Source organism: Muntiacus reevesi, chromosome 12 (assembly GCF_963930625.1).
Source record: "Muntiacus reevesi chromosome 12, mMunRee1.1, whole genome shotgun sequence".
NCBI classification, from domain to species: Eukaryota; Metazoa; Chordata; class Mammalia; order Artiodactyla; family Cervidae; genus Muntiacus; species Muntiacus reevesi.
Window position 1 is genome coordinate 15,311,593 of NC_089260.1, and position 23,334 is coordinate 15,334,926.

General features: G+C 38.5%; 1 protein-coding gene across 2 annotated transcripts in view; it reads right to left on the minus strand.

Annotated features, from left to right (window-relative positions):
* Positions 1–23,334, minus strand: part of STK3 (serine/threonine kinase 3) — a 288,786-nt gene that overhangs the window by 58,511 nt on the left and 206,941 nt on the right. For both annotated transcript variants that reach the window (XM_065903272.1, XM_065903271.1), the window contains 2 exons: positions 19,936–20,128; positions 7,214–7,389 (listed from right to left, as the gene is read on the minus strand). In XM_065903272.1, the coding sequence (XP_065759344.1) occupies positions 7,214–7,389; positions 19,936–20,128 (369 nt within the window). The remainder of the gene's footprint in view (positions 1–7,213; positions 7,390–19,935; positions 20,129–23,334) is intronic.

Sequence of the window (23,334 nt, forward strand, 5' to 3'; positions counted from 1 at the left end):
AGAAGAAATAAATCTGAAGGACCTACAGTTATCTTCTCATACTGGGGTAATACTCCTGCAAACATCTGGAAATACTTGACAGTAATCATTTAATTAATGCAAAACTAATCGATGACAATATGCTTAAAGACTTCCCTCAGTGGAAGCACTTTCCTTGGTGCACATGACTAGGGTCTGAGGAGAACAGGCAGTTCTTTGACTCAGGAGCGCACCACGAGCGAAGCTGTGAGCCAGCATCTCTTTAAAGGGCAAAGGCGCTCTCGGGTATTTAAGTAGCGAAAGCAGATGGTAGCATACTGCTTCGCTGCTGAAAACGCAGATGCTGTTGGCTGAAGTTTTTACCTCCAGGCTCCCTATAGGGCCTGGGTGGCTGAGGGCTTTCCAAAGGCCTGGCATCACTACAAGTGTTTGCATGGGCTCCTGGACCCCACCACTGCCTCCACTTCATCACCCTCCACCGCTGCTGGCTGCCCTGGTGGGCTGAAAAAATCCTAAGAGGGGAAGATGCCTAAAGTGCCCCTGTGGCTCCAGAAGCAGGGCTGGTACTTCCTCCAGCTTTCTTTACTGCTTTCTACAGTTGGCAGCACTGAGGTTTCTTGGGTTTTGTGGGGGGGTTTTGGGTTTTTTTTTTCCCCTATCACCATAATGATTTGCCAATCCAGAGTCAGAGGAAGAACTGTAAAAATCTCAGCAAAGTTCAGGGCACATTTATGCTTGAAGAAGAGAACTTTATTTGCCTTCTGCCACCATCACGAAGACTGTTTCTCCAGTGTTGCCGTGGAGAATTTTTGTGTCCCTTAGCTCAAAAGAGCAACACAAACTGAATATTTAAGAAAATTTTAAAAAGTTACCTTACAATTAACATTACCTTCAGTTTGAGTCAAAAACGAAACAAAAAATAAATAAATAACTGATTTATCTAATCCCTCTTATACTAGCAGTTACTGTCAATCCAATTCCTTTTTTAAAGTTTGGAACCAATATGGTGGATTAGCAGATGGCTTTTAAAAGTTTTTGTTCTTATTCCAAAATCTTTACATTATCCAAAGAATATCTATTTAAGTATGAATGATAGTGTAATTTCTGCAAAACATGATCTTCATACATGCTCTCCAATTAACACTAAACAATCTGGATGCTAAATCTGTTTGGAAATAATTCTAACAAAAGCTGAAACATTAGACAAGCGCTGTTAATAAACAGATTTGCCTTTTACATTTGTGTTAGAAATTTTCATAGCCACACCCTAAACAGAACTTTTTTAGTAGAGTTAAAATAATTGGTTCAGTTAGCCTCAATACATTCTATCTTATCTTTATGCTACCTTCAAGATGGTGAAATCACAAATCATTTCTCTTATCATCTCCTTACATCCAGGAACATAACAGGAAACAACCAACTGACAGAAAATCTAAAAGACAAATGCTAAAGAAAATACACAAATTAAGTTGCATGCAGACTTCAAGATAAAGAATGCCTCCTACTCCTCACATCTGTCTGGCAGGTGTCTTTCCTAAGTTTTGCCCTTTTGGAATCTACTCTGAATATGACAAAAGACAGAGAAGTATTTGCTTTCGTTTTTCTTTTTTGAAAACTCTTTTTCTTAAGGTACAAGGAAAAGCCCTCCATGTCCTGTAAACACAGTCAAAATGACTTCGGATAGTTTCAAGCAACTTGTATTTCATAGACACAGGAAACACATAAAATGTAGTTCTTTTGGAAGGTGTCCTTGAGATATATCATAAAGACGGAAGATAAGCACAGAAACCTGTGCACACTTTAGACTTTGATGAGTCACATTTTTAACATTCTATATCTAATATATGATGGAATAAATAAGACCAGATTTCCCTTATCAACACCAGCTGGGGTCTTAAATGGAAATTGGTCTTTGCTTTTGGTCCATTTTCTTGTTTTGTATGCAAAGAATTTTATCACATTCTTTACACTTTGTCCCACCTTTGCATCCTCTTGTCCTACTCTCTTTTAGCCTCTTACACACTCTTCCTTTTTTTCAACACACGCACTGCTTCTCTTAGCAATTCTTTATTTATCTTCTGGCAATGATTCCTTTCTTCATCTCTTATTTATTCCCATTTGCATTCCCTCCGTAGCTACTGCAAACATATTTCACTTTCCTCCAAGTGATGAGAGGGTTGAGCAGTTCACAGGTGTAGTAAACGCTGGAGAAGGAAGAACTGCTCTAGTCATTCCGTCCCCCTCCCTTCTCCCCTTTTACGGCTACATGCCCTGTATAAGTCAGAAAAGAAATAATCCTGCAAAAATTAAATCCAGTCATATGATCTCGTGGAGACTCTTCCCAGCTGTGAATTTATTTTCCTTCTCTCTGTTTTTTTTTTTAAGTTTCACCTTCTATTATTTAGCTCCTCCTCTTAACCAATATCTTCTCTTTAGTAAGTCAGCTATTTCTGCTGATTAACCTTTCTAGTGTCTCCTACATCTCTCCCTGTTTTTGCTGCTTCTTTTCCACTTTATTACTATATTATTTAAAGTCTACTTCACATACTTGATTTTCCCCTACCTCTAGTCTTTTTCTATCAATCAATTCTGCATGCTAACATCAAGATTAATATTCTTAAAACACTTTTCATCATGTCATTCTCCAACCTAAAAACCTTCAGTTGGTTTTCCACTGTCTAGGAAATAAAATTTCAGACTTTGCAATCTTACATTTAAGGCTTCCACCATTTAAGGCTTCCACCATCTGACCCGAACCTAGCTTTCCATTTTATCTCCCGTATTATTCCAAATGCGCTTGAAGGTCTCCACTTCATTGTCACCCAATATATCTTGTCATTTCCTACCTTTAAGCTTTTTATTACACACATCATCCTTTGTACTGCCTGCCTTCCCTTCTCCAACCTTTACTGAGTCCTCCTCTTAATAAAACCACATAATATCTGAATTACTGCTCTGGATTACAATTTAACACTTTACTAACTTATATTTTGTCTTAACAAATGTACACACACACACATTTAAACCCACAGTGCCTGGCACAATCCAACCAGAAAACAGGACATTCGTTAAGCTAAAGTTTTCTAAAAAATTTTGGAATTTCCAGATAGAAGGACTCCAGAATCTATGACGGGCGGAAAATGTTGTCAGAAGTTGGCCACTGGAAAAACTGATGCTGTGACTCAAAACTAGAATGAGCTGAAAAAGGACAGTAGAAGACTGCATGTCAAAAGTTGTGCATGAATATTCCAAAAGTAGGGTATGAGATGACCCTTGCCAAAACCACTAATGACCTCCGGCTCCCTAAATTCGTCATTCTAAACGCTGCTGAGTTTTTCATTATGACAACTTTCAGGAGACTATTCACAAAGATGACTGCAATAATTCTCATTCATTCCACAGGACCCTCTGCAATGCAACTTTGCTATTCTCCTCATCACAAGGTGAAATCAATTTCCACATCCTTTGATTCTGGACTGGCCTTGTGACATAGAGTGACTAAGAATAACCACTTTTAAGTTCAGTGGCATTAAGTACATTCACACTACTGCGCTATCAGCATGACACACCATCCCTAGGACTTTTCTCATCTTCCAAAACTGAAGTTCTGCCCTCAAAAAACAATAACTCCCTACTTTCCCTTTCCTCTGTACCTGGCAACCACCATGTTATTTCTATGAATTAGATAAGACTACTCTAGATATCGCATATAAGTGGAATCATACAGAATCCTTTTGTGTGACTGGCTATCTCACTTAGCTTATTATCTTCACAGTTCATAGATCCATGTTATGGTTTGTGTCAAAATTTCCTTCCTTTTCAGGCTGAATTATATTTCACTGTATGCACATATCACATTTTGTCTATCTGTTCATCTATCAATTGACACTTGGGTTGCTTCCATCTTTTGGCAATTGTGAATAACACTGCTATTAACGTGGATATACAAATATCTATTCAGGTCTTTGCTTTTATTCATTTCTTCTGGGTATATACCCTGAGATGGAATTGCTGGATCACATGGTAATTTATGTTCAATTTTTTTTGAGGAATGCTGTACTGTTATCCACAGCTGTACCAATCTACATTCCCACGTGTAGTGTACAAGGAAGGGTTCCTTCCAAATTCTCCTCATCCTCACCAACACTTATTTTCTGTGTGTGTGTTTACATAATGGGTGTGAAATAGTATCTCATGGTTTGGACCTGTATTTCCTTAATGATTAAGGAAATCATTATTTGATGATAACAAACAAATCTTTTCACTTGTTTACTGGCCATTTGTATATCTTCTTTGGAGAAATATTCATTGGAGCACTTTGACTATTTGTAAATTCGGTTGCTTAGTTTTTCGTTGTTGAGTTACAGTCATTCAGCTGTATCCTGGGTGCTAACCCCTTATCAGATATGACTTACATACTTTCTCCCACTCTGTGGCCTGAGGTTTGTCTGCTGATAGTGTACTTTGATGCACAGAAGTTTTAGTTCAGTTTCTCTATTTTTTTGTTGTTATTGCCTCTGCTTTTGGTGTCATATCTAAGAAACCACTGCCAAATCCAAAGTCATACAGCTTTCCCCCTGCTTTTCCTATGAGGTTTTCAGATACAGTTCTTATACTTATTTAGATCCTTGATTCATTTCAAGTTAATTATTGTATATTATGTAAGGTAAAGGCCCAAATTCATTCTTTTGCTGTGGCTACTCAGTTTTTCCAGCATTATTTCCTGACAAAGCTATCCTTTCCTCATTGAATGGTTTTAGTACCCTTGCTGAAAAATCACTTGACTGTATATGTCATGGTTTATTTCTGGGCTTTCTATTCATTCCATCAGTCTATATGTCTGTCTGTTTTGATTACTGTAGCTTTGTAGCAGTTTTGAAATGAGGATGAGAACTCCAACTTTGTTTCTCTTTTTCAAGGTTGTTTAGACTATTCAAGTCCCTTGAAATTCCACATGAATTTTACATGGATTTTTCTACTGCTGTAAAAAAACGACATTGGGATTTTAATAGAGATTATATTGAATCTGTAGGTTGCTTTGGACAATGCTGACATCTTAAGCAAATTAAGTCTTCCAATCCATGAATATGAGATGTCACTCCATGTATTGGTGGCTTCTTTAATTTCTTTCAGCAATACTCTGTAGTTTTCAGTGTACAGGTCTTTTATCTCCTTGGTTAAGATTATTTCTAAGTACTCATTTTTTTTTTTAATGATATTGAATTCTAAACTTACGACTCAAAAGACCTTGCAACTTCTTCTATCACCTTCTTGGAACACTGCCACCACAACAAAAAACTTTTAGGCTTGCATGATAGGGTGATACGGCCTAGACAACTCTTAGCAACTGCCAGACATGAGTGATTTTAGAGATCATTTAGCTCCAGTCAAGCTGCTAGATGATTACAGCCACGTGAGAGGGAGACTAGCAGAAGAACCACTCAGCTGAACCTAGGCAAACTGCTTACCCACAAAATTAAAAGCAAATAAAATAGTTATTTTAAGCTACTAAATTTTAGGGGTGGCAGTAAAGACTAACTGAACAAAACTAAATCATTTTATTTGCTATTTCTTAACTATGATAATTTATTCATTACTTTGTACTCATTTCAAACTGTTTTCCAGAGGCTGTTAAGATTTATTCCAACTGAGTTAAGACAGAGTTCTTTGATGCTAAGTACTCTACATTATTCATTGTGTTCATGAATGATTTAAAGCTTGAGGGGCAGGACTCTAAATAATTTATATATATTTTAAAAGGAGATAGCATAAAATTAAATTGTATTAGAAGTATAGATTTCTAATTTACAACCTCAAAATTGAAAAAACAGTAAGGAGATACTATAATGAGTGTATTTCAGACTAACCTGTGCTATCGCTAACAGTTGCTAGCAATTAGTGCTAAATTTACTGAGGAGAGATTTTGAAACTTTATTATCTGATTATTAAAAAACTGAAATAATCACAATATTTAGGAGAAAAGTATTTAACACTAAAAATATTTATAATCCCAAAGCATTTAGAGGCTTGGTGTCTAAGCAAAATGGCTTGATATTACTTAAAATTTTTGAAGATACACATATATCTAAAATTTTATGTTTTATAACAAACATGTATTTATTAACAAATATAGCTATAGTTATTTTAAGTGAAAATCTTACAGAGCAATAGGCAAAAATAAATGCTATTTATGTGTGTGTGTGCTCAGTTGTGTCTGACTCTTTGTAACCCCATGGACTGTAGCCCACCAGGCTCCTCTGTTCATGGGATTCTCCAGGCAAGAATACTGGAGTGGTCTGCCATTACCTTCTCCAAAATGCTATTTGTAATACACACTAAAACAAAAATTTACTTAATAAAAATTTCTACCCCATTAAAGAACTCACTTTAAAAATTTACTCTCTCACATTGTAGAAAGAGTTTAGAATTATTCATCTAGTACTATATGTGTTCTTTAAAAGAAATAATTAATAAGGAGAAAGAAAAAATAAGGAGAAAATGTAACAGGAGGCAACAGACAAGCTTTTTATGTGGCTCAGATGGTAAAAGAATCTGCCTGCAGTGCAGGAGACCTGGGTTTGATCACTGAGCTGGGAAGATCCCCTGGAGAAGGGAATGGCTACCCATTCCAGTATCCTGGCCTGGAGAATCCCATGGACAGAAGAGCCTGGCAGGCTACAGTCCATGGGGTAGAAAAGAGACGGACATGACCGAGTGACTTTCACTACTTGCTTATATTTCTAACTAGACATAGAATGGGACTATTTTTTCTGACAAATCAAGTGGAATTAACACATAAGTAGAAACTATTTGAGTTAAACTTTTAAAGCTGAGGCAAATTCCTCAATGTCTATGTCATAAATACATTTTCAACATTTGTTTAGGAAATTGAATTTACTGTCAGAAATATCTCATATTTGCATCATTAAAAACATCTTTTGAAATAGTTACCATTTTTGTTTTAGAGTCCTAAATATTACTTCAAATTTGGGCTATAATTTATTTAACCACTAGCAATTACTTACACTTCTCTGAAACTACATTTCAACAAACAAACTACAATTTCGCCACTCCTCTACCCATATATGGCAACACACTGAATATTAAAATATAGTCCATAATTTTAATCATACACAAGTGCATACACACACACACACACATACAACCTATCTCTTGCTAGGATGACAAAACAAAGAAAGAGAAAAGAAATATGGAAGAAGTAAAATGTACTTACAAAGTCAAAGTCTCCATCCTGAGGAACTTTCCAGTTATCAGGAAAAACATTTTTGGACATAGGGAAGGGTTCATGCAAATTCTGATGACAGTTTTCATGACTCTTATTCTTGAAGTCCTGTTTATCAAAGTAATCCATGAAAGACGGCCTTTGTACTTGTGGCGAAGTTGCATTTCCTTAGGTAACCAAAGAACACAAGGAGGTATAAGTTATTACAATTACTAAAGAACTATAAGTTTTATTAAAATATGATTTTTAGTACTATAATAAATTTTCACTAGTCAGATTTAAGAACAGCATAGTTAATGAAGAAAATACAGTAAGTAAAATAAGAATGAAGAAACAAAAATATCTAAGGCAAATAGATTGCCTTCACCTAATGATAAGACAGATCTGTAATATTCTTAGATTGTAGAAACATCCCAGAATTTCGGCAGAATCTTTATCATAATATTATTAAAAATGATTTCAAATACATTTGAAATTTGTTAAAGAAAGTAAACATTTTAAAACCTCAATCTTTATTCATAAAACATTCAAGCCTACATTGTTATTGTCCCTGTACCAGCATCAGCTGTAAGAAGTTACAGCTGGTAAGACTTACCCAGCTTCCTCCTGTGTCTCTTTGACTACTTCCTCACAGTCTTTCTAGCTGATTCTACCTCCTCCTGGAATGCCCCTTGTTTCACCTGTCATATTTTTACCTGTGACCCCTAAAGCTATTTCTCCAGCCCAGACCTTGCTCCTAGGTTCTCTGACTTTCCAACAGCTCAATTCCTGGACCTGCAGTGAATTAGTTACCTTGAATTTACCAGTTCTAAAACTAGAACCAAGATCTTTTCCTTCAAGCCTGCTGCTTCTCCAGATGCTCTTTGTCTGCCAAAGTTAACATTCTTTACTTAATCCTCAAAGTGATCAAGTTGAGAATGAACCCAGACTCTCTTTTCCCATCAAACCAAACTGCTCATCAGATTGTTTAACGCTACTGCTCTATCCACCCCTGCTACTGTCTCAGTTTAGCTTCTAATCTTTTCTTGCTGAGGCCACTGTAGCATCCTCCAAACTGGTGTCCGTGCCTTACCTCGGTTTTGATTTTAGTCACACGGACGACGTAGTGACCTTTCTAAACACAAATCAAATCATGTCTTTCTTCTGTTTAGGATCTTTCAGTGACTCCTCATTTCCTATACTGAATGATTAAAGTAGAGAATAAACAGAATAACTAGACTTTCCCAGTGATTTTCAAACTTGATTCCCTAAAGCCCCAGTGTCCCCAAAAAAGATCTTAAGTATCCTTGTATCTGTTTGGCTGAGTTCCCTTAGCTGCTCACCTGAAACTATCACAACATTGTTAGTCCACTATATACCTCAATAGAAAAATTAAAAAGTTAAAAAAAAAACCTAAGTGATTGCCACAAAGATACATGCCTATGCAGTCCTCCACATAATAAATTACCTCTCATCTAAAAAATTTCCTGTGACAGGATGTACACTTATCCACAAGGAAGCCTGTTGGGCTATTCTAAGCTGCAGAGTCTTTTTAAAAATGTGAACTTGAAGTATGTCTTTTTGCAACTTATACTCATGTTCCAAATAAATTTCTCTTTCATACACCAGTCCTTCAGATATCTGAAGACAGATAATGGCTCCACTTTGGCTATGTTTTTCAGGTGAAACATAGCCAGTTCCTTTCATATGACATGTTTTTGAGACGCATCATCATCTAGTTTACTGGCCTATGGAGACATTCCTGTCTCTAAATGATCCTCTAAAATCGGACATAACACTGCTAACAGTAACATGGCCAACTCAGAATGTATTTGTAATAGCACTAACAGAGCTTAAAACTACAGTTTGAAAACTAGGTAACACTATTGGCTCAGGGTGAGCTATAAGGCAATTTTGTAAACATTTCTCCAATCAGTCAAAGTAAAAGTCCCATAAGAAATGAGCAGTGGCAATAGGAAGGAAAGAGGCAGAACAATACTTCGGGCTGATAGAAGAAAACAAGGATATCGCTGAGAAATTTTATACCCGGAATCTCCTTTTGCATTCACAGCAGTCCTGTGCCGCCTCCTCACCCGATCCTAATCAGAAGCTCCTTTCCCAGTTATAGGAGCCACCACAAACACCCTAGGGTCTCAAGGTGAACAGATCGTAACCTAGGATCTAGAGGCTCTCCCTCTCTGAAGATGACAGGGGTCTCTCCTGTGGGGAGGAGTGGCCGTGTAACTCAGTTTTGACCAGTGACACGTAAAAAGAAGGATCCTAGGAAAGCTCTGTTTTCTTGATACCCACATCGTTCCTCTGCTTCTTCTTGCGCTTCTCTGCCTGGAATGCAGACTTAACAGCTGAAGATCTGACAGTTATTCTGCAAGCAGGAAGGTGAGAGTACTACCCTAAAGATGAAAGAATCTAACCCAGAGAAAGAATCACTAATGATGTTATGAAATCACGCTACCAATGTAGGACACTCTGCTTCCGGACTTTTTGTTAAATGAGAAAAGAAATTAATTCCACTCTATTTAAACCACTGTTATTTGGTTCTTCTGGTACCTATTACCAAATTCGGCCCCTAATTACTACATTTCTGTTCCCGAGTAGAGGATATAGTAAGATAAAGGAGCAGCAACCTTCAATTTTAACTGCACCTACATAACACCCCAATTTGAAACTCAGAATTCACTACTACATAGTGGTTTGATTATCACTACATTTCAGGCCAATCTCAAAATCTATGATAAAATGCCTGTCAGAGTCCATACTCAAAATTTTCAAAAATGACCCATTTCTACATTAGAAATAAACATTGTCACAGAAAGTTAACAGAAGTCCAAAAATCAACTGAAATAAAAGAAGGTAGTCTGTTCCATTAGATTTTTCTGTTTGGAGGATGTCAAAACAAGATATCATTAACCAAGACATCCCTCTACACAATTTTTTCAAATGTATGTGCTTATACTTTTAACTATTTTCCATCATTTAGTTTAAAACCTACTATCAACATTTAGAGTATATACTTTTTATATACAAAGAAAAGTTTAAAAACAATTTTTAATTTATAAGGAGGAAAATAGGTTAGGTATATTTTAAAAGTTGGGCTTCCTAGATGGCACAGTGGTAAAGAATCTGCCTGCCAATGCAGGAGATCCAGGTTCCTGGGTCTGGAAAAATCACCTGGAGAAGGGAATGGCAACCCGCTCCAGGATTCTTGCCTGGAGAATCCCATGGACAGAGGAGCTTGGCGAGCTACCACCGATGGAGTTTCAACGACTGAGCACACCCACACATGTTTTAAAAGTTAACGGGATGGAGCAGCTGTAATTGGCCAGTCATATTTAACTACACGATATGAAACACATGTCCACAGAGTGCAGTTGAGTCTCCAAGGAGGCTCGTGTTCACAGACAGACAAGAGGATGATGCTTCTGACTTACAATTTGTTTTTTAAAAAAGAAATAGTAGGCCCTCCAACAGAAGAGTGAAGCAGGAAATCTCAAGACAGTAACCACTGTCATATGTGATTGTGGTTGCTATGGTGAATACCTTTTTTTATATACACAGAAAATAATCACATAAAATTGACATCAGTTTCTCCAGTTATAGTTGAATTCTGACCCTATCTTATAAAAATATATTTTTTATTTTAATAATAAATTTAATGGTCAAAATTACTTCATCCTTCAATTTTGGTCCCAATTCCTTCAACTAGTTGCTATGGAACTAAAATCCCATTAGCAATAAGGAATAAAATAATCACCACTCAATTCTTTTGTGTATGTGAAATTTTAAAGAAAAAAATTATTTCCTCTCCTTCAAACATTCCTTAAAACACACACAAGGAAAGTAAATTGTATGGTATATCATACCTTTTACAAAATATGCCAGTCTACTCACAATTATTCACTAACTATTCTAATTTACACATGACTTCTAAACAGGTGAAAAATTGTCATGAAAATTTAAATATACAACAGAATTTTTAGAATAATCTAACAAATATAATCTGTTTAATTTTTAATTTCTTAACATGAGTATGACAAAGACAGTCAAATGTAGAAATGAAATAATCATCACTTTAGCATAATATCTGGAGTAGGAAATGGTAACCCACTCCAGTATTATTGCCTGGGAAATCCCATGGATAGAGAAGCCTGGCAGGCTACAGTCCACGGAGTTGCAAAGAGTTGGACATGACTGAGTGACTAACACTTCACTTCAGTTAGCATAATATATTTCACTAACAAATGTTTTTTGAATATTACCTAATTTGCTCTAAAAATATTTTAAGATGTGGGTGTTCCACCTGATTAATGATCCCGAAAATCTGTCCTTTAATTTGTTGCCAAGAGCACAATGAATAGGGTATATATAGAAGGGGTTTCCCAGGTGGCACTAACAGAAAAGCACCCACTTAGCAGTGCAGGAGATGCTGAGAGACGTGGGCTTGATCCCTGGGTTGGGAAGATCTCCTGGAGTGGGGCATGGCAGCCCACTCCAGCATTTTTGCCTGGAGAATCTCCCCATGGACAGGGGAGCCTGGCGGACTATAGTCCATGAGGTCACAAAGAGTGGGACATGGCTGAGGCGAGTCAGAGTGTGTGTGTGTGTGTGTGTGTGTGTGTGTGTGAGAGAGAGAGCCTGAGGCGAGTCAGTGTGTGTGTGTGTGTGTGTGTGTGTGTGTGTGTGTGTGTGTGTGTGTGTGTGTGTGTGTGTGTGTGTGTCCATGAGGTCACAAAGAGTGGGACATGACTGAGGCGAGTCAGTGTGTATGTGTGTGTGTGCGTGTGTGTGAACCAGGATGTTAAGAGTGGGACATGACTGAGGCGAGTCAGTGTGTGTGTGTGTGTGTGTGTGTGTGTGTGTGTGTGTGTGTGATGAGGTCACAAAGAGTGGGACATGACTGAGGCGAGTCAGTGTGTGTGTGTGTGTGTGTGTGTGTGTGTGTGTGTGTGTGAGAGAGAGAGAGCGCCTGAGGCGAGTCAGTGTGTGTGTGTGTGTGAGCCTGAGGTGAGTCAGTGTGTGTGTATGTGTGTGTGAGAGAGAGAGAGCCTGAGGCGAGTCAGTGTGTGTGTGTGTGTGTGTGTGTGTGTGAGAGAGAGAGAGAGAGAGCGCCTGAGGCGAGTCAGTGTGTGTGTGTGTGTGTGTGTGAGAGAGAGAGAGCGAGAGCGCCTGAGGCGAGTCAGTGTGTGTGTGTGTGTGTGTGTGTCTGTGTCTGTGTGAGAGAGAGCCTGAGGCGAGTCAGTGTGTGTGTGTGTGTGTGTGTGTGTGTGTGTGTCCATGAGGTCACAAAGAGTGGGACATGACTGAGGCGAGTCAGTGTGTGTGTGTGTGTGTGTGTGTGTGTGTGTGAACCAGGATGTTAAGAGTGGGACATGACTGAGGCGAGTCAGTGTGTGTGTGTGTGTGTGTGTGTGTGTGTGATGAGGTCACAAAGAGTGGGACATGACTGAGGCGAGTCAGTGTGTGTGTGTGTATCAGGATGTTAGTCCAGAAGCTACTAACATCAGCTTTTTCATAACATCAGCCTCTACTATGAAACAAAGGAGGATACAGTCAACATGGAGAGGATCTAGAGGCTATTCAGAAAAAGATTAAAAGCTTAGTAAATAATACCTGCACAAAGGTTAAAGGGAATGAAATTGTGCAGCCAGAAAAAGTCTGAGGATACAATTTAATAAGTATCCAACTATACATGAAGGGGTCTTGCACAGAAAATGGTGACCAGCTGTTTTCCATCTCCGATGAGGGCAAAATAAAAGGAAATAGAAAAATTGAAGCCCAGGATTTTAGTTAAATGGAAGGGATGATTTCCTGTGTGAGTAGTGACCACTGCAACCACCACTGTTTGTCTATGGAAGCCCTTTCTTCAGAGGCCTTGATAAGAATGACTGGCTATCATTTGCAAAAGACTAATATTTATGTGTTTGTGCTCTGTGCTGATACAAGAGGCATCCTATGGTCAAAATACCTACACTAATCACATATCATTAAACATTCCACAGAGCAAAAGCACACAGAACAGACCATATGCAGTACCCACAGGTAACTCCAAAGCACTGTGGCCACACCTTAGCTGAACACCCAGTACCTCTGCAGAGGAAAATAAAGGGTTTCTAACCGCCCCGTGATATGCAGGGCACCTGCACCCAGCTGAAGGTGGGACCTGTAGTCTACTGCTGTCACCTTTACTGCCGTCAGTGGCAAAAGTAATCTTAAAGACGCATATAAAGATTTCTCATGGAAGAATGGTAAGATCTATGGAGAGGTGGGAAAGTGATTCACCGACATACTTCCTTATACTGACTGACTATTTTTGGGCACCTGAATTTCCATCCTTGGTTATTTACTCCTTTGGCTCAAAAAATGTTTTTGGGAAAAACTGTAAATTTGTTGGGGGATGTAAATATTTCAAGAACATAAAACATCATTAAGGAGTTTTTGCACCTGCATATCGGATACTTTGCTGAAATAGGTTTCGGGAGGAAGAAGGAAGGAAAGGGATCTGAATCAGAGCTGAAAGAGAATATTATCACCAAGCACAGTATAGGACATGGAAGTTATCGTTCAGAGCAAATGGTCTCACGCTTACAATTGTGTCCAGAGGCGTCCAATGAACTAGAGAGTAGGAACACCTAATGTTGCTTCTTTTCTTGATATCTCTCCTAAATGCCTTCTAAATCTGTGTAATATCTATTTCTAGGATAAATCCTAAAAACCTAAAGCAGAACCTAATTTGCCTTCTCTTACTATTTAAGTGAAACTACATACATGTGTTTTCTAAATGAAACAATAAACTGTGATCTATTTTAAAAATCACCATGTATTAAAGGTATATACAAAGAAGAAATCTAAAAAATATATATTCAATTAAAATCACTTAAATCAATATTTAATAACTGATGAATAGCTATGATAACTTAATATAAATAAACAAAATAAAGGATTCAGACAGAGGTTATTCCTCTACCCATTCCTGTTACAATATGGTCTCCATGTACTTCACCATTCAGCTAACTGCTTGGTGAACACATGCGACTGCGTCTCCATCCTTCCTAGATAAAACAGGTGAGTTCTGGGCACTGAGGGTACAGTGGGCCTGCTTACTTCTGTCCTAGAAAGTAAGCTGTCAGTCCTAGCTGCACCTCAGAAGTACTTGGAAAGTTTACTACTTTGGGATGTTAGGTTTTGTTAGAGATGTGTGGGTCCTCCTCTGGTCTGCAGAACCAGCATCTCCCAGGGGCCACTGCTAAGATGCACACTTGTGAGGTGAGTCATGTGGACCCAGGAGCAGGGTTTATCTTGTAAATCAAGCCTCTGCTCCAGCCTGAGGAGACCTCTTGAGCTCCTGTTTCTGCCTTAGAATATATTTTTCTTTTCTTCCACTTCATGTCAGTTGCAATTCTAATGGGCTTTCATTCCACAGCTTCACCCCAATTTCTGTAAAAAAAAGAAAAAAATTGAGCTGAGGGCTCAGGCCTAGACCCTAGACCACACAATGGGAAATCTCCTTGACAGCATTATTAAACACAGTGAGAGAAAAATTCTTAGTTTGCTCAGTCATGTCCAACTCTTTGCGACCTCATGGGCTGTAGCCCGCCAGGCTCCTCTGTCCATGGGGATTCTCCAGACAAAAACACTGGATTGGGTTGCCATTCCCTCCTCCAGGGGATCTTCCTGACTGAGGAATCGAACTCTGGTCTCCAGCATTGCAGGCAAATTCTTCACTGTCTAAGCTACCAGGGAAGCCCAACAGTTGGCTGACACTGAGCAACCACTGCCGTTGCCTCTGATGAGCCTTCTTATTGTGCAGTCTGGGAAGCTAAACACTACATTTCCTGTAATACCCTGCACCCAGGGTCCTGGGTAAGTGCACTCTCTCATGACTGGGAAAGCAAGAACCGAGGCAGAGAACAGGGGCCTGCTATCTCAGCCATTTCCTTCCAGCAGCACAGCTACACAGACATGGGATTTTTTTTACTGCAGCATTCCAGCTCCAGTCGTCAGCCTCACTGTGGTTGCAGTCTCAGTGGTAGCTTTCTAATCCCTGAATAGCAACAGGTATTTGATCTCAATCTGTATTTTGAATTCAGCAGTGCCAATGGCAGCCTCTGAATTCACTAGCTTCCTGACTGTAATAATAGTAGTAATTCCATAATGGTCACTTTTGTGGGGGTGTGGGAGTCATTCTTGAAGGCCCAGCCTACACAGCCCTCTCTTCCAACCTCTCCACTGATTTTGTTAATATCCAAAACTCTGAGTTAAATCTTTCTGTGTTTAAAATGCATAGTTTCTGTCCTCCAAAAAACACTGACACAAGCCTATATGTGTATAACTGCTCAACCCTCATAATAAAACCATCAGCTTGGTCATACTACATAGAGTCTACAAGGGTATCATCAAAACCACTGTAAAATACGTTCCTCAAATGATAAAACACAGTATCCAAATCTAGCAGTTTCTCTGATCTAGACGTTTAGCAATGTTGTCAAAAAAGGAAATCAAATTGTTCTGATATGATTTATTCCCACTAACCTATGCTGACTTATAACAATTCAGGTCTCCTTTCCTAAAGGACTCACAAATATTCTAAACAGCCTGCCCAAGGGGACGTCAGGTTCACTGGCCCACAGTAATAACGTGATTTGGGGGGTGGAACCTGGGTCTGTATATAGGGTCTATCACTCATCTGCTATGAAATCCTGGACAAGTCACTTCATGTTCCCAAGTCTCAGTTTCCTTAGCGGCAAACGATAGTGACAACATTATTTACAAAGCCCTCGTGAGAAGTTAATGAGTTGATGTATGTAAAGTTCCAAGCACAATGTTCAGCCCATACTAGACCTGCAATTAATGATAGCTGTGAAAGTGAAAGTGAAGTCCCTCATTCGTGTATGACTCTTTGAGACTCCATGGACTGTGTGTAGCCCGCCAGGCTCCTCCGTCTATGGAATTTTCCAGGTAAGAATACTGGAGTGGGTTGCCAGCTATAGCCTGAGAAATTTACCTTTTATTCTCTTTTCTGAAAATAAACAATGAATAAAATAAAATAACAATTAACTTCATCTTGCTTACATGGATGGCACTTCCCTCATTTTCTCAAAAAAAGACATCAAACTTCACAAACAGTGAAATACAATCCTTTCACCTGCAAGTTATCGCAACACATTACTGATCATACTCCCAGTCGGGAGGCACTGACTCAGCTGAGTGTTCCCTGATCATTACCTCACCTTGCCATTCGATTTCTTATAAATCCAGCCCCAGCTCTGGGAGGCCAGGAAGTTCCACTGTAGGAACATAGCAGATCTGAACAAGGGAAAAGGCCCCCACTTTTTCTTTCCTACAACAGTTTTGCTCTTCTAGAGTTACCCACAAAGAAATAACCTCTACTAGTTTATCAATTTCATGACAACGGATTCCTGACCTGATCCTAATCGATTTCCTCCAGATAAAAAAAAATCCTAAATGTTGATTTCATTCATGACAACCAACCTGCTTACACTTACTGTCAACCTCCTAATTCCAATTGGCATAGACTAGTCTGGATAAAAGATAATATGTAGGGCAGTAGAAATCTATATGCAAATATTGGCTGATGCCAGATTCTGAAAGACCTGGGTTACTGAGCTGAAGCCTCGACATCCTGGAGCAATGAGAGCCCAGGGAAGTGGGAACGGGAGGACGCAGAGCAGGGGAGGGACGGTGAGAGTAACGCCGGCACTGCTGGAAGCAAGCACAGAGACTTCTCCAGACGTGCTCTCCAGGTCTATGCCCGTTTAAAAAAAAATTAAAATTTAAATATTTTCTGTCATTTTCTCTATTTCCCTCAAAAGATCTTTCAACAACTTTGCTTCCTAGAGTTAAGTCATCACACTTTTAAGAAGTAAGGAAAACAGGACTATAATTTCTAGCTTCATGGATAAAGGTATAAAAAAGTATGCAGACATAATCTAAACTGTCAAGAATATTAAATTGGGCAACTCTTTTGAAGCTCTAGTGGTAAAGGTGATGGAAATCAGAATTTTCAGCATATAACATGGTAGATATTTTAGAAAACTGAAAACTGTATAATGCTTTCATCTTTTAGGGAATATATAGATATAAAATCTTTTTAGGGAACAAAAATGCTAAAGACACATTACCAAGTGGGGCTTTCATCAACTTTTAACATAACCTAAGAGCTCATACCAACTAATCTATTTTTTAAAAGATTAACATCATGAAGAAAGACAAAACTAAAACTAATTATGTAGTTTCACGGAAAGTAAGTTCTGCCTCAGTAGCTTCTTTACATTCTATACTATTGCTGTATTACAGTATGACAAAACCAGGGGTTACACTAACATCATTTGGTTCAACTTTTGGGTACATGGAAATCCCATATTATAGAATGATGTCTAAATTGTGGAAACTTAAAATACAAGGAAAGTTGGCTCATGAGATTTAAAACTTGCTCAAGCATATAAAGCAACTACATAAACCACTATCTGCTCCATTTAAAAATAAGCTTTCAATAAAACTTCTGTGACCAAAAAAAATCATGCTTAGGATATAAAATTATGACATAAACTGAATGTTTACTGTGGTTGTCAAAGCTAAAAGTCATTACACAAAACATGTGGAAATCTGTTATTTTAAAGCATGAGGTCTGATAAATCACTATAACATATCTCTTCCTTGAAACAGAATAATCTTAATGTGAATTTGATTTCATAAATACTCATTTTTAAACTACTGTTTAAATGATGATGTTCAATTATATGGACTACAAGGGAAAAGTTGTTTATGTAGTTTCATAAGGAGCTCAGTAGCTCTCTGAAGATAGAACGAAGTACTCGATGATCTTACTAGTCGGTTAAGAATCAGAAAACCTGACTTAGAAGAATTTTATCAGCTGTGGAAAACCGATGCTACCTACTGATGGGAAGCATGCTGTAAATGACCTTATCTGTCTTTTCAATCTACAGGGCATATGACTTGTACCCTAACATAAGCTGGCTTTGGAGGCCACAAGACCGTCCAGTGTAGTCGGTTAGCATGTTAAGGATGCAGAAGCCCTATTCTAGTAATATGCTCAGCTAGGAATGCAAGTCTTAGACTGCTTTCCAGGGCAAAGGCTCAGGATACCCATCAGCATATAAGATTAAAAAAAAAAAAAGTCGCACCCCTTCCCACCCAGGATTAACTATCAGTATCTGGCAATGTGTTTTCATCCTGTGCTTCACAACCCTCCCTTTCAAAGTATACAACCATAATGAGCTATGTATACCAAGGAATATGAAGGAAGCAGCTGCAGTGAGCCAAATGACTTGAAGCTATAAGCTTATCAAGCAGCCTCCTCATGGGGTGTGTGTGTTGGGGGGGATGGGGCGGGAGGGGAGCAGCAAAAACAAAATAGGCAAAAAGAAACAAAAATGTTGGAGAGGAAATTCCTACCTATATCCATTTTATGCTATCAGCAGATCACTTGACTATAACTCTACAGTGCAAGAAGTCATATGTTGCTGCGTTTGTACCCTTCGGAAGAAGTCCTATGTAGTGAAAAACAGCCTGTGCTTAGACTTCGACATTGACCACATATGATTAGGGTAACGGGGGAAGAAAAAGGTCAGTAGGCATCAAGAGGTAATTAATCTGCTGTTGTCTGTAACTGAGAAATCACAATGTTCTACATTGTTAATTGCAAACTTAAAGGGCCATGTTTATACAAAAAGAAATGCTAGCCTGTGAAAGTATCTCTGTCTTCATCACTCTGCAAGCAAAGGAGATCAGAGAGAATGCTTTAACCGTCCTTTCAGCCCTGCAGCGCCCCTGGCGCCGTGCCTCTCATGTTACAAGAAGTAATGATTATGCACTGGGCTGAATGTTCTGCATGAGTATCCTTGTCTCTTGACACATCTTTCTACTGTTTCTTCTTTTCCCACCTTAGCCCTTATGTCTTCCCTCAGCTGTTCCCCTGTGTTACTGCAGCTTCACCGATAATATGGACAACATGAAATAATATTATGTTGTATTATTTGGGACAGAATTTTAGGCTTACTTTTTTAATCAGAAAAGCAAATGTGAGGAATTTTTTTTAATCTCTATCATTCTATCTCAAAGATACTTTACAAATTAAATTTTGGATTAGTATATATCCTTCAACAGAAAAAAGTTCCATAAACCCTCAGCTAAAGAGGAGTTGCTTTCTGCTGTACTAAAAGAAATTCTGAAAACTTACTTGTGGCATACTCCTTTCACTCCCCTCCCCCCCCGAACTTTAAGCGTTTTATTTTGTATTGGGGGTAGAGCAAATTAATAATGTTGTGGTAGTTTCAGGTGAACAGCGAAGGGACTCGCCCATATGTTTACATGTATCTATTCTCCTCCAAACACCCCTCTCACGCAGGCCGCCACGTAACACTGAGCAGAGTTCCCTGTGCTATACTGCAGGCCCTTGTTGATATCCATTCTGAGTGACAGCAGTATGCACACGACCTTCCCAAACGCCCTAGCTATCCCTTCCCCTCTGGCAACCGTAAGTTTATCTGCTAAGTCTGCGAGTCTCTCTCTGTTCTGTAAGTTCATTTGTATCATTTCTTTTTAGACTGTTAAATAAAGTCAAGAAACAAAATTTTCCACAACTGGCTATAACAAGTAACACAGAACTATCCTGGTTTCTATAGAAGCACACTCTCAAAACAGAAGATCAATATTCACGGGGGGAAAAAGCCACATACTTTTCATAGTTCCGTCTTCTTCTTCCTCATCCTCGCTGTTTATGACCATGGTCCCCAAGTCAGACTCTAACATGGTGCTGTTGTGTTCAATCATGGTCTGGGCCCCTTCACTCATGGTGCTTGTGGCCCTCATGGTGCCCACGCTTTCCGAGCTCGTCTTCACCATGGTGTGGGAGTCCAGCTCATCCTCATCCTGCAAGCAGAACACTGCAATGAAGGCAGACTTTTCTAACACAAATGGATATCTTAGAAGAGTATGAGCATTATTATCTTTTTAATAATAAAAAAATGCCATTACTACTAATTCTCATGTAAGGACATACATACAGTGTTATCCTAAGTGCCAACTATCCAAAATAACCTAAAGAATTTAAAGTAAAGTTTTAAGTAATTAAAACTCAAGCAATAGAAATTATTTGATGAAACTGGAGGTGGCCAGTTGTTCTTAAAGTAGGATTAAGATAGACGAGGAAGATGATCAACAAAGAATATATAACAAAATAAATAAAAGAGCATATTAAAGACAGAATGTGTTGGCACTATTATAACAGCCTTAATAATGTTTCTAACTTTGTACAAAAGCCATTAGCTTTTAAAAAATTATTGTAAATACACATAACATAAAATCTATCATCTTAATCATTTTTCAGGGCACAATTCTATGGCATTAGGAACATTTACAGTGTCATCCAATCATCAACACTCTATTCCAAAAATGTTTCATTGTCTCAAACAGAAACTCTGTACCCATTAAAAACTAACTCCTCATTTCTCCCTTCTCCCAATCCTATTCTACTTTCTGGTAGAAAGTATGGAATCTCTGTTCTATTTTCTGTCACAATGAATTCACCGATTCTAGGCACCTTATATAGGTAGAATCATGTCTTCTGTGTCTGGCTTATTTCATTTAGCAAAATGTTTTCAAAGTTCATCCAAATTGTCCCAGATGTCAGAATTCCATTCCTTTTTAAGACTGAATGGTATTTCACTGTGTGTGTGCAAACACGCACACCCCACCACCATCACCACCTTATGTTTACCCATTCCCTTGTTAATGGACATTAAGGTGTTTACACCTTTTGGTTATTAGGAATAATGCTCTGAACACTGGTATATAAGTATCTATAGATATGTGGTCCTTGACTTCTGATGGTTCAACTCAGGATTTTTCAATTGTACAACAGTACAAAAGAGAAACACATTCAGTAGAAACAGTAGTTTGAATTTTGAACTTTTCCCAGCCTTAGCAACATTTGCTAGGAGCTACTCTCATGAAGCTCTGTGACAGCAGCAGCCAGCCATGTGATCGGGGATGTAAAGAACCCGTACATTTACAACCATTCTATACCTATAACACCAATCTGTGTTTCACAGAATGCTATGGTTCAGCACAGCATTTAACAAATTGCACGGGATTCCATAGTTTATTATAAAATAGGCTTTGTGTTAGATGATTTGACAAACTGCAGGCTAATCTAAGTGCTCTGAGCACATTTAAGGTAGGCTACAATTAGCTAGGCTTTTTGGTAGGTTAGGTATATTAAATGCATTTTCGACTCAATCACAGTTTCAACTAGCGAGTTACTTAAGACGTAACTTCATCAAACGTTAAGGAGGATCTCTAGAGCACTTGAAGTGCAAATTATACACTTTCCACATTGGCTGCACCGTTTTATACTCCAAGAGTGTACAGGGTTGCAACTTCTCCACATCCTCACCAACACTTGTTATTCCCCCCCACTTTGCTAACAGACATCCTAATGGATATGTGGTATCTCATTGTGATTTGATTTACATTTTCCTAAGAACTAGTGATGTTGAGCATCTTTTCATGTGCTTATTGGCCATCTGTATGTCTTCTTTGGAGAAATCTCTATTCAAGTCTTTTGCTCATTTAGTGTTATAGGCTGTTTTTGTTGTCAAGCCAAATAAGTCCTTTTTAGGTTCTGGATATTAATCCCTTATCAGATATATGATTTGCAATTATTTTTCCCCATTCTATAGGCTGTCTTTTCACTCTCTTGACAGTTTCTGTGATACACAAAAGCTCTGATGAAGTCCAATTTATCTTTTTCTTTTGTTGCATGTATTTTTGTTGCCATATCCCAGCCATTGGCTTTTAAATGAAATTCACAGAAGAATCAAGTCAGTGACATAAGTATGAACCAAAAAATTCTTTTTAGAACGTTCACCAAAAGATAAACTGGAATAGGGCCACAAAACTAAACTAACAAATTCTGTTTAAGAAACCAAGCAATGTGCTATTTGGAAAAACTTGATCATGCACTGAAATTAATTTATATCTACTTCACTTTAAGTAGAAACAAACAAACAAAACCTAAGTTCTGACAGAAAGTTAAAATGCAAATATTGGAGAACAGGAACATCCACATTGTTCTCAGTGGTTTGACAGCCCTTCTCTTCCTAAACCTACAGTATAAACTCAGCATTATATCTCAAGTTCTTTGCTCATCTTTCATGATCTTCTCTTCCTTTGGAAGACGTCTTCATTCTTATGCCTTCAACTATCTTGTGTGTTGAGGACTCCCAAATTCTGAAAATCTTCCTGACTTTATTTACTACTTATAAGCTTAATGATATTTAAAACTCAACAATCTCAAATGAGATAATTTCATCCATCTCCATGGCCCTTTTAGTCTGCCTCCAGCCCCAAAAACAACCACTAAAGTATCTTCATTAGCTATCTGAGAGTAAGATTTCAATGTCTTCATGGGTTTACTCTTATTCATTTCCTTTATACCAACAGCCAACAAGCTCTTCTTCAAAAGACTCTTTCTCAGTTCCATCTCTTCTTTTCCAGTCCCACTGCTCCTGAGTATCCTCAACTCATGTCTGGGTAACTGAAGGAAGAGCACCCCGACCTTCTAGAACCAGACAGATGTTAGTTCAAATCCTAGTTCAAAGCACTTACTAGACTTAAGACCTTTGCTTGGTGATGTGGTCACTAAGACGTGTCCAACTCTTGCGACCCCGGACCCCAGGCTCCTCTGTCCATGGGATTTCCCAGGCAAGAATACTGGGGTGAACTGCCATTTCCTTCTCCAGAGGATCTTCCCGACTCAGGGATAGAACATGGGTCTCCTGCATCACAGGCAGATTCTTCACCCACTGAATCACCAGGGAAGCCCTCTTAAGACCTTTTAGTAAAGCTATTTAAACTCTCTGAACTTGGGTTTCTTTCAATGGTGTTATGATGATTAAATGAGAAAAGGTATGCCAAATGTTTCCATGCGACTAGGAATAAGGTAGTTTCACCTTCTTCAAAGTATACATACTACACCAATCTCTCTTGAAAACTACTTGTATTATATAATATTCTTCTGCTAAAGAATCTATAATGGCTCCCAGTTCTTACCTGCACTGAAAGCTAAACAAAGC